At 53.6% G+C, this 27245-nt stretch overlaps 1 protein-coding gene across 1 annotated transcript in view; it reads left to right on the top strand.

The window, feature by feature from the left end:
- Positions 1 to 3690: 3690 nt before the first annotated feature.
- Positions 3691 to 27245, top strand: part of LOC133358849 (CLIP-associating protein 2-like) — a 46921-nt gene continuing 23366 nt past the window's right edge. Inside the window, 16 exon segments of the mRNA XM_061577304.1 lie at positions 3691 to 3933; positions 11417 to 11874; positions 14669 to 14797; positions 15248 to 15318; positions 16566 to 16658; positions 17077 to 17222; positions 18203 to 18338; positions 19226 to 19296; positions 20387 to 20446; positions 20930 to 21007; positions 21683 to 21859; positions 23000 to 23058; positions 23816 to 24025; positions 24882 to 24943; positions 25389 to 25788; positions 26225 to 26452. Of these exon segments, the coding sequence (XP_061433288.1) occupies positions 11841 to 11874; positions 14669 to 14797; positions 15248 to 15318; positions 16566 to 16658; positions 17077 to 17222; positions 18203 to 18338; positions 19226 to 19296; positions 20387 to 20446; positions 20930 to 21007; positions 21683 to 21859; positions 23000 to 23058; positions 23816 to 24025; positions 24882 to 24943; positions 25389 to 25788; positions 26225 to 26452 (1954 nt within the window). The 5' untranslated portion in view covers positions 3691 to 3933; positions 11417 to 11840.

The following is a 27245-nucleotide window of genomic DNA, read 5'->3' on the forward strand; positions in this document are numbered from 1 at the left end:
TTTGAGGTCACCAGCGGGGTTGTCCACGAACAAGCACCCCATGGTTCAATTGAAAAGGGAGACACTTAAATGTGTACTCAACATCAGTATATTATAAAAGAAAACATCGTAAGCAAGACATCATTAATTATAGATTTGAAGCTTTCGTGACTGCAAGGATTCATACTCTTAGTGACTTTACCGAAAGAACTACGAGTATAAGACATCATTACTCTTCACCATCGGTCATTATCCCCTACAGCGACGTGCCCTGCCTTGCCCATACTCGCGTTCATCAGCAGTTGAAACTATGCCAAATAGTTAAAAGGTAAAAATATGGAAAGGTACAGCCATGTAATATTGTTTTTTTTACTTATCCAGGAGATCTACACCGAGACGTATGACTCTTTTTGCAGGAAGGGTCCCCCTGCAGCTACATTGGGTTTTTTTTTAATTTTAAGATGTTTTCAACCAATTGCGATAGAGCGTGGGAAGAAACCGGGCCAACCAGAGAAAACCCACGTGCACAAGCGAGGTGGAAACTGCTCAGTGCCCTGTACAGATGGAAACCGATGGCGATTGATCCACTCGCTGTACCGCCATCTCCTGGTGATCCAGGGGTACGGCAGCCTCCTGGACGCCCACGGGACGGGGAGCTTCACAGCAACATCTGTGCGGTGATCCAGCAACTCTCCACGGTGCTGAATTACAGGCAGACCGAGTACAGCAACGTAGCCACCACCATGTCACTGGCTACACAGCAACGTAGCCACCACCATGTCACTGGCTACACAGCAGCGTAGCCACCACCATGTCACTGGCTACACAGCAGCGTGGCCACCACCATGTCACTGGCTACACAGCAGCGTGGCCACCACCATGTCACTGGCTACACAGCAGCGTAGCCACCACCATGTCACTGGCTACACAGCAGCGTAGCCACCACCATGTAACTGGCTACACAGCAGCGTGGCCACCACCATGTCACTGTCTACACAGCAGCGTGGCCACCACCATGTCACTGTCTACACAGCAGCGTGGCCACCACCATGTCACTGTCTACACAGCAGCGTAGCCACCACCATGTCACTGGCTACACAGCAGCGTGGCCACCACCATGTCACTGTCTACACAGCAGCGTGGCCACCACCATGTAACTGGCTACACAGCAGCGTGGCCACCACCATGTCACTGTCTACACAGCAGCGTGGCCACCACCATGTCACTGGCTACACAGCAGCGTAGCCACCACCATGTCACTGGCTACACAGCAGCGTGGCCACCACCATGTCACTGTCTACACAGCAGCGTGGCCACCACCATGTCACTGGCTACACAGCAGCGTAGCCACCACCATGTCACTGGCTACACAGCAGCGTGGCCACCACCATGTCACTGGCTACACAGCAGCGTGGCCACCACCATGTCACTGTCTACACAGCAGCGTAGCCACCACCATGTCACTGGCTACACAGCAGCGTGGCCACCACCATGTCACTGGCTACACAGCAGCGTGGCCACCACCATGTCACTGGGTACACAGCAGCGTGGCCACCACCATGTCACTGGCTGCACAGCAGCGTAGCCACCACCATGTCACTGGCTACACAGCAGCGTGGCCACCACCATGTCACTGTCTACACAGCAGCGTAGCCACCACCATGTCACTGGCTACACAGCAGCGTAGCCACCACCATGTCACTGGCTACACAGCAGCGTAGCCACCACCATGTCACTGGCTACACAGCAGCGTAGCCACCACCATGTCACTGGCTACACAGCAGCGTAGCCACCACCGTGTCACTGGCTACACAGCAGCGTGGCCACCACCATGTCACTGGCTACACAGCAGCGTAGCCACCACCATGTCACTGGCTACACAGCAGCGTAGCCACCACCATGTCACTGGCTACACAGCAGCGTGGCCACCACTATGTAACTGGCTACACAGCAGCGTGGCCACCACCATGTCACTGGCTACACAGCAGCGTGGCCACCACTATGTCACTGGCTACACAGCAGCGTGGCCACCACCATGTCACTGGCTACACAGCAGCGTGGCCACCACCATGTCACTGGCTACACAGCAGCGTAGCCACCACCATGTCACTGGCTACACAGCAGCGTGGCCACCACCATGTCACTGGCTACACAGCAGCGTGGCCACCACCATGTCACTGGCTACACAGCAGCGTGGCCACCACCATGTCACTGGCTACACAGCAGCGTGGCCACCACCATGTCACTGGCTACACAGCAGCGTGGCCACCACTATGTCACTGGCTACACAGCAGCGTGGCCACCACCATGTCACTGGCTACACAGCAGCGTGGCCACCACCATGTCACTGGCTACACAGCAGCGTGGCCACCACCATGTCACTGGCTACACAGCAGCGTGGCCACCACCATGTCACTGGCTACACAGCAGCGTGGCCACCACCATGTCACTGGCTACACAGCAGCGTAGCCACCACCATGTCACTGGCTACACAGCAGCGTAGCCACCACCATGTCACTGGCTACACAGCAGCGTGGCCACCACCATGTCACTGGCTACACAGCAGCGTAGCCAGTTACATTGTTTTTATAGCTTTATTTTGGTGATTTTGAAAACGTTTCAGTTTAGCCATGTTTCTAGATTTGAAGTTTTCGTGACTGCAAGGATTAATACTCTTTGGTTTTTTCGGTAAAGTCACGTAGGTAAAAAATAAAATAAATGAAAACAACTCAATTAAATCACGACGTTTGAAGGCAACACAACGGAGGCTTGTGTTGCCTTCGAAACGTCGTGATTTAATTTATTTATTTTAATTTATTTTATGTTTTACCTACGTAACTTTACCGAAAAAACCAAAGAGTATTAGCCATGTGTGTTTGTTGTAGTACAGAGTTAGCCTGATAACTTTAAGCTGCATTGTCTTACGGTTATTATTGTTTGACTTGCATCCCACTGCGATTTTTTCACACAGCGTTGAAATGCGGTGCTTTTTCCCGGAAGACTTTGCTGTTTTTTCCAGGATTTTTCTGTTTGCGCGTAGCTACTTTAAGATGTTTCTTGTTCATGTTGTTGTTTTGTTGCGGTTGCACCCGAGTCAAGAGCCGCATGGCTCACAGGGTCATACCTAATACATGAAACTGAAACTACCAAAGTACTGCCCGGCGCACGCAACTGCTGGCGTTAGGGGGGCACCGCTAGGAAGGAGCGGCACTTGGCCTACACTTCCACCGCTGCTCAGACGTCTTTGGAAGAGGTGGAAGAACCCGACCTGCTGGTGGACTCACTCTGGAATACCCATTTATACTGCTGGGTGGACACAGGTGGTGGTGGGGGCTAGGAGTTAGGAATCGTGCCCATGTTTCTACTGCCGCGCCGGGAGGTCGTATAGCACCAGCGGCCTCTGCATTGCAAGTCAGCATGTTGAACATTGCACACACGGGCGATAACCTCGAGACAGTATATTCTATTAGCAAATCATCACGATATGGGAAAAACCTCTGAAATGGCAATATACTTATCTGAGTGTGGCGTGGCATTAGAGATGATAACGCGTTAGGAGGGTGGGGGGCGGTGTGTGGGAGGTCCCGTGATACCCTCGCCATGGTGGTCCAGTCCAAGTCCCAGGGATAAACGGGGGTCGGCTCCTCCTCTGCTCCATCTCGTCGTCTCCACTCCCCTCCTCCAACCCTCTCAACTTGGTTTCGCCGGCTGAGTCGCTAGGATCATCTGTGGAAGCTCCGCAACGGTGGTTGAACGCTGAACCACCACCAGTCCATCATCTCCATCCTCTTCCCCATCCAATCCTGCCCGACCACCTCGATCACCTCCTATTCCTCCAGCCCCTGCCCCTGCCCCCCCACCAAAAAGAGATCAACATCTCTCCATCAACATCACCATCACTGGCATCAGCATCGGCAAACGCGTCCAGTCCTGCCATGGTGGTAGGAGGCGGAGGTGAGACAGAGCGGTTGACACAGAGACAGATATCAGATGTGCGGGATGATGTGCGTGCGTGATGCTGTGCATGCGTGCGTGTACGATGCTGTGTGTGTGTGGTACTCTGTATACATGTGTGATGCTGCGTATGTGCGTGGTATTGCGTGTATGTGTATCTTTGTCTTTGCATGGATGTGTGCATGCATGCGATTCAAAATGTGCGTACGCGTGCTGGTGTGTGTGGTTGATGATGTGAGTGCATGCGTGTCATAAAGAGCTGTCGGCTAACCGGCACTTGCCCCAACAGTCTGTGAAATACTACAGGGGGATCTTTATCTTTTGTATGCATGATGTATGTGTGTGTGCAACGCTGTGTGATGATACTGTGTATGTGTGCAAGTGTGTGTGTGTCGTGGTGTGCAATTGTGTGTGAGTGTAGCGGTTAGCGCTACGCTGCGCTACGAACCCGGCTACCCGAGTTCGATTCCCGCTCACGGCCAACACCAGTGACGATTATCTGAACCAGTCCTGGGCATCCCCTAGGTCGACTCAGCCTCAAATGAGTACCTGTTGCTGTGTGTAAACATTGCCACTGGGGAGACAAAGGCGGCCGGGCGTGGTTGGTGGCCATACGCGTCCGTTATCCAGCACCGTGGAGGCGAGGGTGGTGGATCACACACACACACACACACGGTTTAGAAACTCCATTTCCCGTTGGGCGTCGAGGTGCAATAGAGAATGCGAGACAACTACTGTGGACTAATACCATCTGTTCCATCTGCGTGGGATGGCGTGTCGCACTCTACTCCCCTCCGTGCATTCTCTCCCCCCCCCACTCTCCCATCTCGCTCTCCTCCCATCCACTCTCTCCTACCTCTTCCACTCTCATCTCACTCGACAACGCCAGTCAGTCCGTCCCCCAGCCACCCGTGCTGTCGACTCTCCTACCCCCTGTTGATGGAGACTGCACATCTTCGTTCATGTCCCTCTGCCTAGAACCGAGCGCCTATATAAAATAAACACACCCACTGTCCCCTGTACAAGCATCTTGACATGCGGTTGCTTCTAGACGCTGTATGCATCCACACTGCATGATGCCGGGTGTATGGTCTATATGCGTGCGTGATGCTGCGTATTGGTTTAGCCCACTGCTAACGAGACCACCTGAGTTCGATCATCGGCCGCGGCTAACATGATGGGTCAGTGATATATGGACCAGTCGCGGGCCTCCCCTCGGTCGACTCAGCCTTAAATGAGTAGCTGGTGCGGCGTGTCAAATCATCAGCACCGGGGAGACAAAGGCGACCTGGCGGTGTGCTGACCACTCCACCTCATCGCACCGTGCCAACCTCAGTTGGTGTCTGTAGAAAGTGCACGACCCGGTTGTACCGCGTATTTTCACCATGGTGTCCGACGTTTCGCTCCACTCCACGTGCTTTGACCTTCTTCAGGAACTGCCTGGTAAGCAATAGGGGTAGTGGGCGGAATGGGTGAAGGAAGGGGCCATAGAACTTCGGGGTTGAATCCTGGGGTCAGGTTGGCACGGTGCGCGATGGGCACGGCACGAGAGAGTGGCATCTTCCTTAATCCGCAGCGTCGGCAGCGTCAATTAGCGGTGTCAATTAGCCCATCAATTAGCGTTTTAGCTTAATATGCCAGTTCCCTCCTGATTACGGATCGCGCCAGACTTGACACGACGCGTGTGTGGGTGCGTTCTGTGCACACGCGTGTTTGTTTGTGTGTGCGTGGCGGGGGAGCGGCGGCGTAGTGGTTAGCACACTACGCTCTCAACCCGGCGACCCGAGGGTCGATTTCAGCTCACAGCGTCGAGAATCTGAATCGCTCGGAGGTCGACTCAGCCTGCATCCTGGGTCGACTTAGCTGGACGCCGCCAAGCCCCTCGTGTGCCGTGCCCGCCTTAATAGATGCTCGCTAACAGGACTTGCTCCAAGTCCTGTGACGGTGAACCTATGTCTTTACACATGCGCATTTGTATTTACGTTCGCGTAATCTGTATATGCAGCGTGTGTGTGCTGTGCGTTAGTGGGGAGCGGTAGCGGCTAGCACGCTGCGCTACGAACCAGGCGACCCGAGTTCGATTCCCGCTCACGGCCAACACCGGTGACGATTATTTGAACTGGTCCTGGGCCTCCCCGAGGTTGACTCAGCCTCAAATGAGTACCTGGTGCGATGTGTAAACATCGCCACTAGGGAGACAAAGGCGGTCAGGCGTGGTGTTGGCCACTCATCCTCTCGTCTGCCGTGCCAGCTTTTATAAGTGCTCACTAACAGCACTTGCCTCTACAGTCTGTTAAGGCTACACGGGGGATCTTTGTCTTTTTGTGCATTAGTTGCAATGTGCGTTTCATGGAATATAAATATTTATAACAATAGTGTCAGCCCTTTATCTATCCACTGTTGAATGGAGGCATCCCAACACCGTCAGTAGTGGGGTTAGGGGGGGGGAGACGGGAGTTGTTTGACCATACTTCATCACGCTGGTCATTGCGGGTTGGTTAAGGATAGGCGTGGTGGTAGGGAGCGGACGATGGATGGACAGTGTCATGTATATCACTCGCCACTGATGTCACCCGCATTATGCTCCTTTATAGTAGCGCCGTACTCAAATTATACATATACACACACAGTATATACACACACCCGAGTGTATCCTGCATACGGAACCTATATAATACGTGCATTGTCACAGGCTCACTCTGCATGTCCTATTCAGTCGTGATATCAACAATGCCATCGTTACCCAGAAAAGCCTCACCGACTCCCAATTGGGATCTGTGGCCAATTCCATGAATTCAAGGTTTTGGTTTCGTTCGAGAGGAAACCGGAGTACCCGGGGAAATAAAGATATTGAACAAAAAAACAACCCTGCAAGCTTTTTTTGCACGGATAGATGCCATAATCTATTGCTGTAGAGCCATCTGCAGGCTACCTTGCAGCCCGAGACGAGAACACTCGATATTTCCAGACGGTCTCCCGTCAAAGAACTCGCCAGGCCCAAGCGCAGTACACATGGAACGTTGGGCCAACGTTGACCCAAACATTGGTCGGACTTTCCTTAATTACTGGGAGCCCGTTTAAGCTTCCGAGATGAGACGAGATCGGGCACATTTGGGGTGTTTCGGTTGTCCATGGATAGAAAATCTCCTTTCGGGGGGGGGGGGGGGGGGTTGACGCGAGATGTGACCTTGGTTTGAGGAAATGAATGAAAACGAATTCAAACAAGTGGCTACAATTGTGTGGCATGCACATTGGCTGAGCTGCACTGCGCTACGGACCCGGCGACCTGACCTCGAGTCCGCGGCACGGCTAACATCAGTGGCTCGTGAGAGTTCAACCGCTGCTGGGTGCCCCCCCTCCCCTCCATGCACAAACCCGCACTACCCAGCGTGGTGAAGTATGGTCAAACGATCCCATGGCCTGGAAAGTCGATGGGCAAACACGTCTTGTATTTATATGTTCACAGAAGTGAAGTCTGTCTCTGGTTACTCTCAGCCCCAAATCAGAATCGCTGGGTTTACAGTGCAGTGCGCTAACCGCTGCGCCACAGCTCCAGTTCAAACTACTTAGGTGTTTCTGAACCCATATACTTGAGTTCTATTCCTGATTACGGCTGAAGTTCGTGGCACGTGACATCTGAACCACGTCCCCCTCTCCTTCTCCACCACCCCTGACCAGTGCGGTGAAGTAAGATCAAACACAACCCCCGTGGCCCACATGGCGTGCAGGAGGCATTCATTCAGCAGTGGAATAACAAAGGGATGAACATTCGGTCTATGATACAGTGTTTAATGGGCCCCTGCTGTCCCGTGTTACGCAATGACAACGCGCACAGATCAATGGCTCCAGCGATATTGATCGTGGCTGCGCGTCGATAATTACATAAAGCACCTCTGGATCTAACATCCTCAGTCTGTTGGTCTTTGCTAATCCCCGCGAAGGATATTTCAGATTCACGATCTGTTAATCCACATCCACCGTCCTACCTTCATCTTCGGGAAACTGCGGCGGTAGTGGTGACCCCAGGTCACTCTTGCAAACGAGACTCATTCCTGATCTCCTGGATTCCCACCTGGCTAAACCACACTAACTTGACCTTGAATTTTAGCCAGATGAAACCGGCACACTGTGATTCGATTGTCCAACTTCTGCCGAAAATCAAACGGTCACAACGTTGAACCTCGCGGGACTGGTGATGTCAGAGAGCTACCGAGTGTGCAATGGTTCGTTCGCCAGAAGTAACCCGTTCTAATCGATCTCCCGGCACGGAAATTTAAACAATGGGGCACGTTTATTATACCGTCCCCACCCCCTCGCCTGCTCTTTCTCTCTCTCTACCCATCAGTATACGTGGGGTAAAGTGTGGGGTAAAGTGTGGGTACTCTCCCCCCCCCCCCAGCTACCACCACCACTTCCAAGATGTGTAGCCAGCAGGATAAAATGGGCCCAAATAACCTCGAGTGAAACGCCAGAGGTGGTGTGAGTAGGGCATTGCAAGGCTGAGCCTTTACCTCGTGCGTTCTGAACAACCACGGCGCGTCTGTTTATAATGAGCTCCCCCGTGGTGTCGAGGAAGTGAAACTCTAATCATGGATTTACTCTCCTGAGGATTCGGCGAATCGTGACGATTCTGGGCCGCGAATTGATTCGACTCTGATCTAAGTGGGTTTTTTTCACCGTTTCGTAATTTGTCCCGTTTTTCTATCTTCCTCGTTTGTACAGTTTTGTTTGCTCCGTTATCCTAAATGTAACGTTATCATATAATTTGCGTACGATGTGCACACGCGTGCTTGTATGCAATGTGGCACGCATATCATTTTGTATATCGTCATTCATCCATTTTCTGAGACGCACACTTTCGACGCATGTATCGTGAACGCGATCACTGCATCCGTTTTTTTCTCCCACATGTAAACACTCATTGATTGGCCGATAAGAGAGAGACAACGGTAGCCCAGTTTCGCCGTTATTCGGACTCGTCGGTGCAGTATGGTTACCAATTTTCACTGCTGCCAAGTCTCCATCCGGGCCACTGATCAGTGGAGACTTCAGCACCTTGGACAGCGACTTAAGACTCAGGCGGACAAGTTTAACAAATCAAAGGCCTCTTTCCATGACGATTCACCGTTATGATTACTTTAATTCACAGCCTCTCACGTCTTCTTTGGTGACCTTAAGCCAGTGGCGGAAATTGCACAATCCCATGACGGGGGCAGGTATATCCATTCGACCACCACTGGTTGCTCATTTGAGCGATACCGTGGAGGGATGATGGTAGTGGTTGTGATCGTGATGATTAAATTTACAACCTTTCGATTTTAAATCAAGCTCTCCATTCATGCTCTAGTGGGCGGGAGGTCGCTCATTCTCCTCTGTTGTCCCCAATGTCTGAAACTCCCCCCCCCCTAACAAACATCCGTGCTGTGGACTCCCTGTTCAAGGCATTGCCCAAGAGCTTCTTAATTTTCTCTGCCGATGTCTGGCTGCATCCCTGTCTCTTAGAAGCAATTATGTTGGGCGGCAGGGTGGCAACACGTGTGCCTTATAGCAAGAAGGGCTTGGGTTCGGTTCCCTGTTCTGCGTGGCTTCCCTCCGGGTTCTCACGGCTTCCTCCCGTAGCCAACAGATACGTACACAACGAAACTGGCGTCGATCAAACGTCCCAATGCAGGACCCTCCAGACAAATAGGCTTCAGATTCACGCTGGCTCTCCTGGGTAAATAAATCATCATCATTAGTTTCGCTACGTTCACTGTTTTCCGAACGGCGTCTTGAGACACGGATGTATTCGGACGCCGCTATATGAAGCCACGCGGTTTTGCGGGTCCCTATAAGCGCCACTGTATGGGTGTCCACGTGACTTCACGCGCGAGGCACCGAGGGCTCTCCACTGGAGATATTTTCCAGGTCTCACCTGTACAACCACTCCCCCTCCCCATCCTCCCCAAGGTCATTCACGTGTGCTTGGTCTCACCGTCACCCTGGAAACACGGGCGCACCAATTACTGTTACTGGCTGCCCCGTGCTGCTGCCCTGGATCTGGGGGAGGATGGGGGAGGGAGTGATGAAGCGTACCACTGCAAATCTGGCGACGTGCGGTCCGGAATTGGTGGATCAGGCTGTAATGACTCCTAATAAATGTGAATTGTAGTCACTTTAACGTATGCATTGCTGTTTGCAAACGAGCAAATTGGGGTGGGGTCGATTATTAAGGGGTGACGAGTTTGATGATTTATCTCCTCCCCGGGCTCGCCACAAACGCCACGTGTTGCTTCTATTGTACCAGCACCACGGGTTTGGTGTTGCGTGTGATGGTGTGTTATGGGCTGGTGTGTCATGGGCTGGTCTGTTATGGCATGACTTGTCACGAGCTAGCGTTTCATGGACTGGTGTGCCGTATTACGGTGTGTTGGTATACCATGGGTGTGGACCACAACGGGTGTGGACTACGATGTCATGGGATGAGATTGATGTGGCATGGGCTGCTATGCAATGGGCCCCGTGTGCAGTTGGATTGGGCCGGTGTGCCGTTGCTTACTGTGTGACGGGACCACGCACTGCTGCTAGCTGGAACGCTCCGGGCTGGGTTGCTGCTGTCGCAAGGGCCGCTGTGAGACGGGCTGGCACGGGGCCTCTTTATCACTCCATCAGACTGTACAACTGAGAAATCGGATGGATGTGACTCATGAATATTTGAACGTGGGGACGAACCAAGACAAATCTTGACTGCGGGGGCGGGGGTGCAGAGAGCAAGGCACGCGGGGTGGGTGGGACGCAGAGGCGGGGAATTGAGTCTCACCCCCGTGATTGAATAGAGCAGTCCAATATGAGAATTTAAAATAGTTTATTATTATTATTACACGCTTTTTTATTAACTCACTCTGTTGTTGTTGTCGTTGTATCCTCAAATCTTGTGACTCAATTTTAACACACTTCCCAATGTGGTATCGACTGCAGACTTGGTATACTTATGTCATACTGATGACAATACTATATTCTATCATAATTTTTTTTACAAAGTATACATTTTTAAACATTATTTTTGAAATGTTATGTTTCGGCTTGGGTCTAATTGTCCACGCTCAACTAACGTTGGCTGTAAATCACCACGGTCCCTTACGTTACGGCAAGCTTCGGGGCCACTTCCTGGAGTCGTGGAGTTCTGCCATTACTAGTACATTTCATTAAAGCGTGTTTAATTTTTAGCTTTTCAAAATATTACTTATTTAGCTGGAGAGGAGGAGGCTCGGGCAGGCGGAGCGGAGGGAGGAGGAGGAGAGTGGGGGGGTGTGGGCAGTAATCGGGGTGGGGGGGGGGTGTGGTTTAGGGGCGGGGCGGGAGGGGTTTCCAGCCGGCGGCGTTCCGCCTTGCCAAGGTAGTTGTTATGCTCGCAGCGTGCGCGTTTACGTACGCGCGCGCACACGCACGCACTTACGCACGCTCGCTCGCTCGCTTGGACCTTGCGGTGACATCATCGTGCCAGGAGGGATAGAGAAGATGGAGGAGTGGGAAGCCGGGAGCAGAGGAAAGGTGTAACAGACAAGACAGCCGGACAGACAAGACAAGACGCGCATGCGGGCGGACGGGCGTGCGTGCGTGCGAGGAAGATGGAAACAGCCTCGGCAGAAATTAAAGATTAAGGGGATATTTGGGCAAAGCTCGCGTTGTGCTGCTACGCCTCCCATCCTGCCCGCCGCTCTGGACGCAAGGAAGATCGCCACTCCCGGAAACTGGTCCAAGACCCCCCCGGGCTCGCCGGCACATTTGAGATTAAGGACACACGCCCGCCCATAGAGAGAGAGAGAGACAGACAGACACACAGAGAGACAACACTCACGGAGGCGCAGCTGCTGAGCTTAACGTGGGCGGGACGCTTGGGTGTGCAGCGCGGTTAAACCCTCGTCATCATGAAGAGGCTCATTTGCAAGAAGATCTGCTCCTGTGAGTTGCACGGCGACACGCGCATGTACACATCAGTTTCGTGCTTGTAGCGATTGTAATTTTTTTTAGAATTTCTTTACGTTGAATGTTGTTTCTTGACGACGCGGAGAGAACGGAGATTTGCAATCGGTCGCAACGGCGTGGGACAAACTTAGGTGGTGATTTTCAGTGCGGGCTAAGGGGTCCCCACCCCCCATTAATTTGACGGCAGGTGTGGCACAGACGTGACGGCCGCAGCGGGGGAGCTGTGGCAATGGACCACATCTGGTGTGAGGAATTACAGGGGGAGTGGGGGCAGGGTGGGGGAACCCAAAATTAATTATACATTTTGCATTTAAATACAATGGCAAAGCCACGTGGAAAATGGATGCAGCTGCCCAAATCGTGGCCGTGCGTCAACTCGCCGTACATAGTTAAATTAACTCAACACTGTGGTTAACGAAACGTGAAAAGAATGGCTTTTATTTACAAGTAATTTATCTATAACTGGCTCACAAAGATCGTAGTGGGCCGGGATCAGACAGGGCGATAATGTTGTCTGCCCACCACTTTATTCTTAAAGTTGAAAATTATTGAGTATTTTTTCAGCCCGTCGTCAATCAACTGCTGGATGAATGACTACCCATGCTGGGCCTGTCGGGGGGATTGTGTGACCATACTTCACCACGCTGGTCAATGCGGGCTCGTGAAGGGGGTGACCAAGACCGGTTCAGATACTACTCGCCACTGACATTGGTTATGGCCGGGAGGTTTACAGGACGGTCCATGAACCACCGTGTCCCATGACCACAACACGTTTTTATGTACAGTACAGAATATACTTAAAACATTTCTTGGGTTATCAGAATATTCCTTCCGCAGGCTATTAAGGCTACCAACAGTAGGGCTGGGCCAAATTAACTTGAGCCAAGTTCACCCACAGACCAAATCACGATGGGACGCACTTGATCCTGTGAAGTTAAGCAGGCCTGAGACGGGTTCGTACGAGGGTGGGTGACCAACGGGGCCAGGTGTTGTGTCGGCTTAGGCTGCGAGGAGGCTGGAAGCCGTCAGTTGCCCCCTCGTATGCCTGGTGGATTCTCTCCGGGTCCTCCAGTCTCCTCTCAAAACGGAACCAAACTCTCATTCGTTACATTCATGGATAACACATCCCAATGCAGCAGACCCCTACTGAAAAAAGAAAAAGTCACTGAGACTCAGTGAGCATTGCCTAGGAAAACGACATTTCATACGATGAGGATATTTTTTGCGTGCGGTAATTATTGTGGTGGACCTAAGACATTCAGCCGTGTCACCTTGTATAACAACACTATTGTGGTGGCGACCGAGGTGGGATTTGAACCCAGAATGTTCAGCCGAAGTCGTTGAACCCAACCTCGGTGTCTCGAAATGGCCATTATGAGCCTTCCTGTTGCCACTTAGCCATCTTTAATGGGTTTGTGGGCCCCAGTGGAGGAGGTCGGCTGCTGAAACCAGGGTTGGTTTTTAATGGCAGAGTAATCGACAGGATGTAATGGTTAGCGCACTGGACTTGCAATAGAGAAATCGCCAGTTTCACAGGATTTCCCGGCGCGGCAGTTGGGATGACGGTGCAAGTTTCTTGAATCCCCTCTGCCACCTCTGTCCATCTGGCAGCATAATACATAAAGTACACCCTGGTTAGTCAAACGGGAAGGTAGGATGTGGTGGGGTAAAACGTGGGTACTCGCAGATTATATCCAACACCGCTGCCTGGTATGGAAGAGTAGGCCAAAATAACCTCCAGAGGGCCTCTCTAGGAGGACCTTCCACCAGCAGTGTCGTGAACAAGCAATTCCCAGAGGAATGTGGAATTTCCACTGAGGCCTGTAATCAACAAATGAGAACCACCCCCAGGCTAGTTAGACTATTAAAAAAACAAGAGATTGCTTGAAAATGTGACAAAAATTTCACATTCTCTCCATAGAACAGCACTATGCACACACACACATATACAGTGAGTCTACTGCATGTCGCTGTGGATTGATGATGTCAGCAGGGCCTGTGAGCAGCACGCGGCCTGGGGAGGCATTAGCGTGGGGGGGGGGGGGGGTATGGTGTGGTGGGTGGGGAAGGCTTGGTGTGGGGGGGGAGCTGTGATGGGTGAGCGGTACTCATGGAGTGGGCCCACGGCCAGCTGACGAGTCCCTGCCGCCTGTGACCACGTGGTGACACAATCCCGACGTTGTCGCATCCTCCTCAGCGAGCTGTGGTCCGCCACGAGGTTGTGCACTGCTCACTGCAACTGGCCGTGCTAAACCAAGCATATGGCTCCAAGTACCCCCTCCCTCCCTCCCGTATCCTGTCACCCACCCACCCAGTCCAGTGCTGTGCTCCCCGATACATTTACTAGCACCATGGACAGCGCCGTGGACGGCGTTATACGTGGCCACGTGTGTGCAGGGTTGCCATCCATCACCACTTTCATGTTTTGTACGTGCGTACGTTGAACTGCTTTCGCACCGTACGTAGCTAACCGTGCTAATCGGAGTGCCGTTTGTTGCTGACCGCTTGGCGTTCTTCGGCCTTTGGGCCACTGTGCTCTGCGACCGTGGAAAGAGCAAATCGGAATTGGGGGAGGTAAATTGCCGACATGGAGTGGCACTCAGAGAGGTCGTCGACCAGGGAGAAGACCTAAAGCCAGGCGGCGGACTCCGCTGCGAGATCTATACGGGAGGAAAGGACGCGATGGGCGAGGCGCGTGGCGGCGTGGGCTGTGGTGACCTATTGACCTTGACCTTTGCGCGGCCGTGGCCTATCTCTCCCCCCCGGCCAGACAAGGCACACGAGGAGGATGAGCCGGTGGAGGGAAAGGGAGCGCCGGGAGGCAAGGCCAGCCGCCGGGGCCCTGGGCAGGGAGGGGCAGGCCGCAGGCAGGGCCCCTGGTCGGCAAAGGCGGCCACAGGTACGGCGCACGGGGACCCGGCGTTACCCGGATGAGACGTACGCATGCACACAGGTGTAGCTACACAGGCACGCATGTATACAGAGGCAAAGATCTCCCGTATTGCCTTAACAGACTGTTGGGGAAAGTGCTGTTAGCACGACCGCCTTCGTCTCCCCAGTGGCGATGTTGACACACCACACCAGGTACTCATTTGAGGCTGAGTCGACCTAAGTGAGGCCCAGGACCGGTTCAGATATTTGTCACTGGTGTTGGTGGCCATGAGCGGGAATGAAACTTGGGTTGCCTGGTTCGTGTCTCTGTTTGTGTCTCACCTGCATCCATCTCCGTGTCTCTCCATGGCGTCCCCGCATCTCCTTGTCTCCTTGTCTTTTCATATCCCCGTGCATCCATCTAACACCCGTCCGTGTCTCCGTGTCTCTCCATGGCGTCCCCGTGTCTCCGGCCCAGGGCGGGAGGGTGCTGGAGCGGTGGATGAGGAAGACTTCACCAAGGCGTTTGAGGACGTCCCCTCCGTGCAGGTAAGAGCGCGCCGGACGTCTGAGAACAAACTAAACTATGAACACATTTTTTTTTTTTACAGGGAAAGTACCCCTGAGCTATGTAGCTCTTTTTTCAGAAGCGACCTGGCCACGAATGATAGCTCTCAACGAAGTGGCTTATCGCGTGGAGAACAAATACTCTGAGCGCACGTTCATTCTAAATGTGGAGAGAAAACCCGGAGGAACCGGAGAAAAATCCACGCGACCACGGGGAGAGACGTGCAATCTCCAAATATACAGCAGCAGGCGTCAGGGTCGGGATCGAGCCCACGACCTCCTGCATACCAGGCGAGGGAGTTAACATCTCCTAGCCACCGCGGCGTCCTCGCCACAAGCTGGCAAGCCAGTCCATCGAGGGAGCCTCCGCCCTTGTTAGAAGACTCTCCGTGCACAGAAATGCATTGCGCAGTGGCGGTGGCTCAGAGGGTCAGAGTGCGAAGCCGGCACGGATGAGACCCTGGGTTCGAATCCGGGTGCTAGCTACTGGTTAAACCTGCTTCTCACGTGCAGTGAGTCGATGGTCTCGGCCTGGTCACCGAGGACTGTACGAACAACTCCTCATAATGAACATGATTTATTTCTCAGTTATGGATGCATTCCAGCTATTGGAATTAAACGCTTTGGTTCTTTTTCTCAACAATCCGTCCTCCTCCTCTCCCTTAGAGATTTTTCCGATATCCATCTCATCATCCTCATTGCTGCCCTTCCGCGTCCCTGCGCCACGTAGCCGCTCAAATCGTCCCCGTGTCCCCACGCGCCACCAGAAGACGCAAAGCACCGCTGTCCAAATTTGCCGAATATGAATATTACCCGCAAATTACTCGATTATACATCGCAATCATCGCCCTCCCCCCCCGCCCCCCCCCCCTCACTGGCCGACTAATGCCCCAGGTCACACGCCCAGATCAATGGTGTGCTGTCGATATCGAGCGTGCGTGCGTGTCTGTAATTTCATAGAGCGCCTCTGGGTCCCACATTCCCACAGTCTGTAGGTCTCTGCTCAGTGCCCAATGGTGGATATTTCAGATTCTCAATCTGGGAATCCACACCGTCGTCGGGGGAAAGTCGGACGAACACGACATTCTGCGGTCGTACGGGCGCGCTGTTTGGCACGGTGTCCGACGTTTCGCTCCGCGTTCCGGGAGCTTCTGCAGGAACTGAAGCTCGAGTGGTGATGTATTGCAGCGTTTAAACAAAACGAACTCGAGCCTTGCGTCTCCCCGCAGATCTATTCCAACCGCGACCTCGAGGACGCCATGAGTAAGATCCGAGACATCCTGTCGGACGACAAGCACGACTGGGAGCAGCGCGTGGCCGCCGTGAGTGACCGAGCCACACGCGGCACCTTCACAGCAGTTCCACGGGACTAGTGGTGTAGCTACGGAGTGCCCAAGCCTCCCCCATGGGCCGGAGGGGCCCAAGCACTGGGCTGTGAAGGGCGGTGGGTGGGGTCGGAGGTGGAGGCAGAATTGGACAGTGGTGGGCCTCATTTCATTCATTGCACCAGGGCACATGACAATTGATCCCGAGCATTCCCTAGGTCCACTCAGCCTTAACTGAATACCTGCTGCGGTGTGCATACATCGCCACTGGGAATACAACCTACGTGCGCGCCGCGCCGTTCATTTTAAAAGGTGCCCCGCTAACAGCGCTCTGGCCCAAACAGCATCCCGTTGAAGGTTACACGGGGGGGACCTTCGTCTTTGATCTTTCCTCACCTGCGCCGGGCCCCTGCAGGTGAGGGAGGTCCGCTCGCTGCTCGTGGCCGGAGCCATCAAGCACGAGGGCTTCCTGCAGCAGCTGCGGCTCATGGACCCGGCGCTCAAGCTGAGCGTGCGTGACCTCCGCTCGCAGGTCGTGCGCGAGACCTGCATCACGCTCGCGTGAGTCGCCACGGCGCTCTCGTCGTCCTTGTCGTCAATGACGTCATCGGCCTTATTATCACAATAATAATGAGGCGCCCATTAGCACGGTTGGCTAATTACGGCACGGCAGCGTGCGTACGTGCATCGTCGTCGTCAATGTCACCTTGGTTGTCCTCGCCGCCATCGTCGTCATTGGCGTCATCGTCGCTCTCATCATCAACATTGTCGTTGTTGTTATCAGCATCATCAACATTGTTGTTGTTGTTGTTGTCAGCATCATTAACATTGTTGTTGTTGTCAGCATCATCAACATTGTTGTTGTTGTTGTCAGCATCGTCGGCACTGACGTGCGAGATGCGCGAGTCGCGCCGGTATCTTAATCTTTGTTCTCATCATCCTCATCGTCGTCGTCATCAATATCATCATCATCACTGTCATCATCATTGGCATCATCAGCATCATCATCCACAACAAAATCAACACCACCATCACCAGTTACAATGATCACCCTCCACACCACCATCATCAATATTGCAATCACCAACGCTAACGTGGGCATGTCGGTCACTGCCATTGTGTATGTGTGTATGTGTGTAGTGACTACACATGCATGCACTACCACTCCCCCACTACACATGCATGCATGCATGTGTAGTGGGGAGTGGTAGTTCAGGGAGTGGTAGTTCAGTGGTTAGTGCACTCTGCTACGAACCTGGAGACTCAAGTTCGATTCCCACTCACGTCCAACACCGGTGAAAATTATCTGAACCGGTCCTGAGCCTCCCCTAGGTCGACTCAGCCCCAAATGAGTACCTGGTGCGATGTGTAAACATCGCCACTGGGGAGACAAAGGCGGCTGGGCGTGGTGCTGGCCACCCACCACCTTGTGTGCCGTGCCCGCCTTCATAGGTGCTGCTCGCTAACAGCACTTGCCCCGACGGTCCCTTGAAGGCTATGCGGGGGATCTTTGTTTTGTGCACGTGTGCGGGGCGACGCAGGTACCTGTCGGCGTTGCTGCGGAACAAGTTTGAGTTCACGGCGGAGGCGGTGCTGACCGGGCTGTTTGCGCTCGTGCCGAATAGCGCCAAGGTCATGGCCACGTCCGGGCTCGTGGCGATCCGGCTCATCCTCAAGGTACAAAAGGCAAAGATGCCCCCGGAGAGAGCCTTCAAAAGGCCGTAGCAGCAAGTGCCGTGAGTGAGCAGCACCTACGAAGGCCGGCACGGCACACGAGCTGGTGGGGTGGCCAGCACCGTGCCCGGCCACCCTTGTCTCCCGAGTCTACAGACCGTTGCCAGCTACTTATTTGAGGCGAAGTCGACCTAGGGGAGGCCCTGGACCGGTTCACACACACACACACATATTTTACAACAAAGACAAATATCCCCCATGTAGCCTCAACAAACTGTTGGCGTAAAGTGCTGTTAGCGAGGTGGCCACGAGGCGGTGGATAGCGCTACCTCCTCGCACCCGTTGGGTTTCTCCATCATCTAAACCACGGTTGTTCTTCACTCGTTTTGAGAGCTCGCCGATAGGACATCATCGGTGTGTGAAGAGGGCCGCCGCACATTTGAAACCACTGGGGTTTGACAGCACCATGGGATGCATTGTCGGGGAGGCCGCACGTTAGAAGCCGCACTAAAGGCCACCATACATTGCCCGATAACGCCTTGATATATAGAGGATCGCAGAGCTTGGGCAATCATTGGTGGCTCAGGGCTCCTCACCGCCGCATTGCTTCTCCTCATGCCGCCTACGAGTCGTCCTCTCTCTTCGAGAGCGAGCGAGCACTGTGCGGCGGTTGCGGTAGCACGGAGAGAGAACACGCAAACTCCAACTATACAAGCGTAAGGGTCGGGATCGAACTCACGACCTCCTGTATACCAGACGAGGTAGTTGATATCTCACTACCGTGGCTGCGGGCAGAAATCGTTGTTGTTATTGCACCGACCGCAGTGTCTGTGTGTGTGTCTGTGTGTGTCTGTGTGTGTGCCTGTGTGTGTCTGTGTGTGTGCGCACAGAACACGCACGCTCCGCGCCTCACCCCCATCGTCTGCTCCAACGCCGCCTCCAAGGCCGTGTCGGTGCGCAGGTGAGAGCAGCAGGCGACAGGCGAAGTGGACTCGGAAACAAACAACAACAACAACGAGGCTGATTGATCTCAAGCCAGATTTGAGCTTTCAGATGAACTTCACTCAATTGTTCCGTGCATTCTGACCTCCTGGATTGTTCTTCTGACTTCCTGGAGCGTAGCCTCAGTAAATTTGACGTAGCTTCAAACGAAACGTTGTGACGCTCATCGCCAAAGTTAGGAGGATTGCGTGGAGTGGTGGAGGATTCATAATGGACGCTAATTTGGTCGGATCACTACGCGGGCAATTATGAATCGTAACATTGGCTGAGAAAACCTTTTTTTTGTTAAATTGTCGAGACTGTTTCGTTATCACTTTCTAACCTGATCGCGTAAATATAAATGTTGTGTCGTTAAACCCGCCACCACTCGGCACAGCCAATTACTAAGGTTTGTCACGTAAACAAAGCATGCCAAATTCGTATTGGAGAGTAAACCTACTACAACATTTACAATTCGAGTACCGTAACGTTTCGCCGGTAATCACAACCAGCACCATCAGGCGACGGCCAGAGTCATGGAGAAAAGCTCCTCCTGTTTAATTTATATTTACACGATCTATCCCAAAAACCTCTGTTATGGATAATATTGGTCGCGAAAGCCTACGTGTTAATATTCTTAGGTTTTTCGGTAAAGTCACGTAGGTAAAAATTAAATTAATAAAAGTAAAATAAAACAAAATAAAAAATCACGACGTTACTTGATACAGCTGTCGTGGCTGTGACGGTTCCACCTGAAGACGGAGGCTTGTGTTGCTTCCGAAACGTCGTGATTTTTTATTTTGTTTTATTTTACTTTTATTAATTTAAATTTTTTACCTACGTGACTTTACCGAAAAACCTAAGAATATGAATCCTTGCAGTCACGAAAGCTTCAAATCTAGAACCTACGTGTTAAACTGACTTTTTCTAATCTTGTAATTATCTCAAGTACCTGTATTTCCTTTGCACCGCATGGGAGATGCGTTAGAACGAACAAACCACGACGACCACAATGATGATTAGCCATGAGGGGGTAGGTTGAACGCTTGCCGTGTCGTGCGCCTTTTCAGACGCAGTTTCGAGTTCCTGGACCTCATGTTCCAGGAGTGGCAGACGGCTGCGCTGGAGAGGTGAGCGGGGCGGGGCAGGGGAGAACGGCGGTCCGTCACTGTTGGTATGGGGGTCGGGACAGCACCGGCGTTGATGCTGAACGAATGCGGTCATCCGCTAAGCCCTCTGCATCCGCGCCCGCCGCTCTCGAACCACGTGGACGGCATTGTGACGCCGCTGCTCACGGGCCTCAGATGTCCACCACGAGGCAACTGCTGAAGCCTCCCATTGGCTCGCTTGACGACCTCTGCACGAACGCGTCTAGAATTTGTGAATTCGACAAGCAGGACAAAAATGCAGTTGTTCGGGAACTATCGATGGTATTTTTGCATAATGCAGGCAGGCCGAGTGCCCTTTTTCGACACGTCTTCCTGCGTGCCGGTTGAAACTTGTGGTTTTTCCCGACCTGCGTGGATGTCTCTGTCGCGACGATGGGTGTTCTCGCCATTTGCAGATACGATGGACTCACCCACGTGTCTGTCTGTCTCTCCGCCTGTCCGCAGACACGTGAGCCTGCTGGTGGACACGGTGCGCAAGGGGATCACGGACGCAGACTCGGACGCGAGACTCGAGGCGCGGAAGTGAGTGGGAGCTGCGGGGCCCTGAATCAGATCCCGGGTCGTGAAGATCCCTACGGGGCCCAAATTGACGCAACAATAACAACAACTCACCATTGTAATGCGGCCACGACGTAACAGACGTCTCAGGGTGACACACGATTACGATCGTTCGATTTTTATTCTTGATCCGTTTTTCGAGTTGTTGTTGTTATTATCATGACACTCATTGTACCCAGGAAAGCCTCACTGAATCTCTCAGGAGGATCCTGCAAAGTTTTCGAAGGAGGGGGATGACGTTACTGCTGTGTGTGGGATCCCCAGTGAGTAATAATTATCAGTGTAATTTTTCAGCATTGGGATGTTTTGCCCATCAGCGGTTCCACTGAATGGGTTTTCGTTTCTTGAGAAATGGGAGGTCACCGGAGAACCCGGAGAGAACCACGCAGACCAGGGGGGGGAGAGAGAGAGAGAGAGAGAGCACGCAGACTCCACACGGCGAGGCAGCCGAGTCGGGAATCGAACCCGGGTCCCTTGCCGTACGTATGTTGAACTTCTCTCGGAATGTATGCGCTAATCGGAAAGTGCGGGGGTAAGGAACAACGGACTACCGTTGCACACAACAACGGACCACCCCGATCCAAACCATGGGCATCACGGCCCCCCTAACGCGCGTGCGCCCCCCGCACCGCCTCCCAGGGCCTACTGGGGGCTCCACAACCACGCCCCCGGCGCCGCCAAGGCCATGCTGACGTCGCTGGAGCCGTCGTACCAGCGCGCCGTGACGGCGCAGCGCGGGGGCGCCCACCCCAACGGCTCGGGCCTCCTGCAGCCGCACTCGGACCGATCGTCGAGCAGCTCCCAGGAGAGCCTCAAGTAAGGGGGGGGGGGCTGGGGGAGCGGGGGGGGTGGGGGGGGGGAAGGGTGGGGCAGGGCTGGCCACCGCCGTGCCGTGGTGGAGGACGCGGCCACCGCACGGCCCGCGACCTCGATGCCCGCACGGATGACGTGCTGGTGTACGGGAGCCCCGTCACACGCACGAGCCGCTTGTACGCCACGAACACAGACGCAGCGGGTAATACAGCGGATGACAAACACACATTCTGACTTAAACAAAACAGGCGGTGGAACAAACTGCGTCTTTTTCTTTTCCCCCCCCCCCCCCCCCCCTTGAGTTTTTCTCGAACAATACAGTTTTGACTGTTGTACATTCTGTCGTCACCAAGTCATTCCGCGGTGACCCATTCCCTGCCGTATCGAATCAATTTACGTTCAATTGCGTTTAATATTTAAGTGACAAAGGAAAAAAACAACGGCCGCTCGCAAGGGGTAAGCCAAAGAGCCACATGCGGCTTGGGAAGCGCAGGCTGCGGACCCCTGTACGAGTACACCACCATAGAGCTCTAATAGCGTACCACGTACTGACACCGCGACCCCACAATACCGAGACCGTGGCGCACCGACCGTTCTGTCGGCTCCTGGTGGAGCCGGGTACCGTGGAAGACCTCGCCACGACAACAGGCCGGGCCACATCTTCATCATCGTCATTATCACGAGTCATGGTCTATCCACTGCTGGGCATTTCATCATCACGTGCGCGATGCAACTGTGGTGGCAGGACACGAGAAGAAGAACGCCATGACATTACAAAACCGTATCGCAACAACTGCCGCCGTTCGCCACTGAGCTGGCGGCGACGCCACCACGGCGCTTGTGCCAGGCTAGATGCACCTTGGGGCCCACGTGAAGTGTCAAAGGCTCGCTGGCAGGTCACGGGACAGGCCCAGGTCTTACGGGTTGACTGACTGACATGACTGGCAGAAGCACCAGCTGTGGTTCTCACTGTGCCAACGAACACATCACTGACACGGCGACACCAGAAAAATGTCACACGAACACCATAGAACACTAACACAGGTGAGCAGTGCACTCGCCTGTGCTCACCTCTGCCCCCCCCACCCGCCCCCGCCCCACCCCATCCCTCAACCTCCTGTCCCATCCCCGCTCCGAACACAGCCGCCACCTGGGCAAGAGAGGACTGCCCCACAACGTACACAAGGCGACGACGACCAAAGGTGAGCGCCAGTCAGAGGTCGAAAACGGGCTTTGATTCCTTACCCGTACCCGTACCCGGCCGCACCAGGGTCGCAAACGGCTACCCGTACCCGTACTCGGCTGGGTACGGGTAGCCGGGTATCGGGTACCCGGTTGCGACCTCTGGCGCCAGTCAGGCTGTGTCGTCGCGAGCGAGTGACCTACGAGGTGGCCGGCTGGCTCGGAGGTCAGGGCGTTGAGATCCTGGGCGTGAATCCAAGTTTCAGCCACCGCTCTGCTGCCTGTAGTTAAACCGGGTTGGTTCTTGCGTGCCGTGAGCCAGAATCAGAATCTTTATTTGTGACTGGAGGAATCCGATGAGCTATGAAGCTCTTTTTCACAGATGGTCCAGTAGGAGCACGGGGTCAGAACGTTACAACAACAAACAATACAAAAACACGGGAGGAGTGCAAAGTATAGGAAAGGTAAACAAATCACTAAAACAAGACAAATAAAATGAATTTTTTTATTTTACCAGGTAAAGCCCACTGAGCTATTAGCTTCTTTTTGCAGAATCGATCTGGCCACAAATGATAGCTCAACGAAGTGGCTTATCAAGTGGAAATTAAAACATCGCCGCATTACATTTTACGAATTATTTAATGGTAACTGCTTCGGCGGGGGGGGTGCAAAAACACACGTAACAACAACAACAAACAACACATTCGACTTTGCGTTAAATTTGGTGCCCGACTAAACGTGGCGTTGCTGAGTCCAACTCTCCTGTCTCTCTGCCAGTGCCGGCCGGCGCCCGCAAGCCCCCGCCCTGCGCGCCCGGCGCGATGCAGCGCTCCCGCAGCGACGTGGACGTGGGCGCGGCACACAGCGCCAAGGCGCGCATGGCGGCCGGCTCGGGGGGCGCCTCGGCCGTGGGGTCGGGGGTCGCGTTGGGCCGCGAGCGACCCCCGACAGCACCGGCCCGGCACCACGTGACGAGCAGCGGATACGGTGAGCGGTCGCACTGCAGTGATGACGATAATGACGATGACGATGATGACGATGACGACGATGATGATGACGATGATGACGATGACGACGATGATGACGACGATCATGATGATGATGACGATGATGACGATGATGACGACGATCATGATGATGATGACGACGATGACGAAGATGATGACGACGACGATGATAATGATAATAACGATGATGACGACGACGATCATGATGACGACGACGATGATGATGACGACGATGATGACGAAGACTATAATGACGACGATCATGATGATGATGACGATGACGAAGATGATGACGACGACGATCATGATGACGATGATGAGGACGACGAGGATAACGATAATGACAATGATGACAACGATGATAACGATGAAGACGATAATGGCAATGATCATGATGACGACGATGATGATGACGACGATGATGACGATGACGACGACGATGAAGACGATCACCGTCATTCGTTTTCGTTGTTAATCCGCAATTGCATTTTGGGTTAGGCCACGAAATGATCTGACCAAACTTATGTCGTGTAACCCTCCACCACCCGACGCTGCCCAATGTATGTACTGTATATGTATGTTGAACTTCTTTTGCACCGTACATAGCCAACCGTGATAATCGAAGGTATGGGGGAAGGACAACAAACTAAACACAAAATCAGTTCTAAAGAAACTAGTTTTCAATCTAGATGATTTAAAAGTGCAAAGTTCCGGTGGCTGCCTAATACCGGAGGGAAGAGCGTTCCAGACGGCTGCAGACGCGCATCTGAAAGCGCCACGCGATGCGGTGACCGTCTTTGTTAAATTGTCACGCGGTGTACAATCGTTTACCGAAGCGGCAACCATGATCATCGCAGCTCGCTCGACGGATAGGTTGAAGGAAAATTCTCAGGGCCAAGTTTAGCGATTGTACTCGCGACGTTTCTCTTGAAACTACACAAAGCATCAGCCGGTGATGGTTCACGTAAGTCCCATCAAAGCGGAGATGTTTTGCGTTTTCGAAACTGCTAACTGATGCGACAACCTACGCGCTAAGTTGGGGTCGTTGTCCTTGATCGTCATCATCAGCAGCAACGTCATCATCGTCACTGGTGGCAAAGGAAGCAACACCATCAAACACCACCATCACTACCACCTCCACCACCACCATCACTACCACCTCCACCACCACCATCACTACTACCTCCACCACCACCATCACGACCACCTCCACCATCTATACCACCTCAACCACCATCACTACCACCTCCACCATCACTACCACCTCCACCATCACTACCACATCAACCACCACCATCACTACCACCTCCACCACCACCATCACTACCACATCAACCACCACCATCACTACCACATCAACCACCACCATCACTACCACCTCCACCACCATCACTACCACATCAACCACCACCATCACAACCACCATCACTACCACCACCACCATCACTACCACCTCCACCACCTCCACCACCTCCATCACCACCCTCACTACAACCTCCACCACCACCATCACTACCACATCAACCACCACCATCACTACCACCTCCACCACCATCACAACCACCTCCACCACCACCATCACAACCAACATCACTACCACCACCACCACCATCACCACCATCACGTCACCATCACCGCCGTGTTCCCCAGGCATCCTGCACAAGCCGGGAGGCGTGGGCTCTCTGGGCTCTCCCGGCGAACGGCACGGACGCCCAGCGGCGAAATCCGTCTCCCAGAACCAGCGTGGGCCCCACACCACAGCTTGCACTCGCACACACACGGACACAAGGTCACAGGACAACAGACACACACCCAGGCTAATAGACAGACACACGTACAGACAGATCGAGACAGACAGGACGGTTGGCTATGTACTGTGCGAAAGAAGTTCAACATACACATACAGACAGGCAGAGACAGAGGACAGCAGACACAGACACCCACACACCCAGGCTAATACAGACACACACACCCAGGCTAATAGACAGAAACAAAATATCCCCCAGTATAGCCTCAACAGACTGTCGGGGCAAGTGCTATTAGCGAGTAGCACCTATGAAGGCCAGCACGGCACACGAGGGGGTGGGTGGCCAGCACCACGCCCGGCCGCCTTTGTCTCCCCAGTGCTGGCGATGTTTACACAATCGCCATTTCGCATCCCCCCCCCCCCCCCATCCAGGCAGCCGCTCCAGCTCCCCGGGCCGGTTCCTGGCGGGGATCGGAACGAGGGTGTCGCGTGGGCCCCGACCCCCGATCCCCGCGCCGGCCTGCGCCCTCCCCGCGCCGCCGCTCCTGTCCCAGGCCCCCCAAGCGGGGGCAGGGGGCCCCTCGGGGCAGCGGGGCAGCCTGATCCCACACAGCCTCGGGGGCAGCCGAGACTCCAGCCCGGCCAGGCTCGGGCCCTCCGGTATGGGGGTGCCGCGCGGAATCAGCCGGAGGGGTCGGAGAAGACATTATATTTTTCCACCTTGGGGTCGGAGAAGGGTTAAAATGCAACGCGCTGGTAGTCGTTGACGTGGCGTGTAAACGCGACCGCATCCCACTCCTCTCCGCGATGCTGCGCGGGCGGCGTGAGTGAGTCATTGAGAGTGGTTGGGTAGAAAAAAAGAAAGAGGGCAAGAGGAACGATCGCAGATGTAGGGTTGGACGAACGGCGGGGGAAGTGAAAGTGTGTTGGCGTCGTTTGGGAAAAATTGAAGGAACCGGAAATGAGAGGAAGACCCAATAGAGATTGGCTTGACGACGACATCACAAGAGATTGGTGCCAGAAAGATTCGGCCACTGCTTGAGTATATTGGCAGAGGAAAAGTGTAAACAAATGCCCAAATGTGCAATGGACACCTACAGGCTATTTGCCCTTGGATCGTGATGATGATAAGATAAAAAAAATATTAACTGTTTATTCAAATTAGTATGAACACAAATGAGTGTTTAGCCTTGACCCGAGCAAAGGGCAGAGTCTCAGCCACACCGGAGTACGAGAGGAACAGAATTCCAGACAGCAGGAGCGGCAAGAAGCAGATCTCGAGAGAAGGAGCGACCTCCTTGCAAGGAGCGATGCTCGATGAATGTGGGTGGCTTTGTGAGGATGCCTCTCTGGCCGCTGGAGCGCCATGGGCAAGACCTTGAATAATCTAAAAAACAACGGGTGCTGCAATCTTAGAGAGAGCAAAAGAAAGTCGGGTAGCGTGGTGGTCAGG

Source organism: Lethenteron reissneri, chromosome 7 (genome assembly GCF_015708825.2).
Source record: "Lethenteron reissneri isolate LAM-NWPU_2019-01 chromosome 7, ASM1570882v1, whole genome shotgun sequence".
NCBI classification, from domain to species: Eukaryota; Metazoa; Chordata; class Hyperoartia; order Petromyzontiformes; family Petromyzontidae; genus Lethenteron; species Lethenteron reissneri.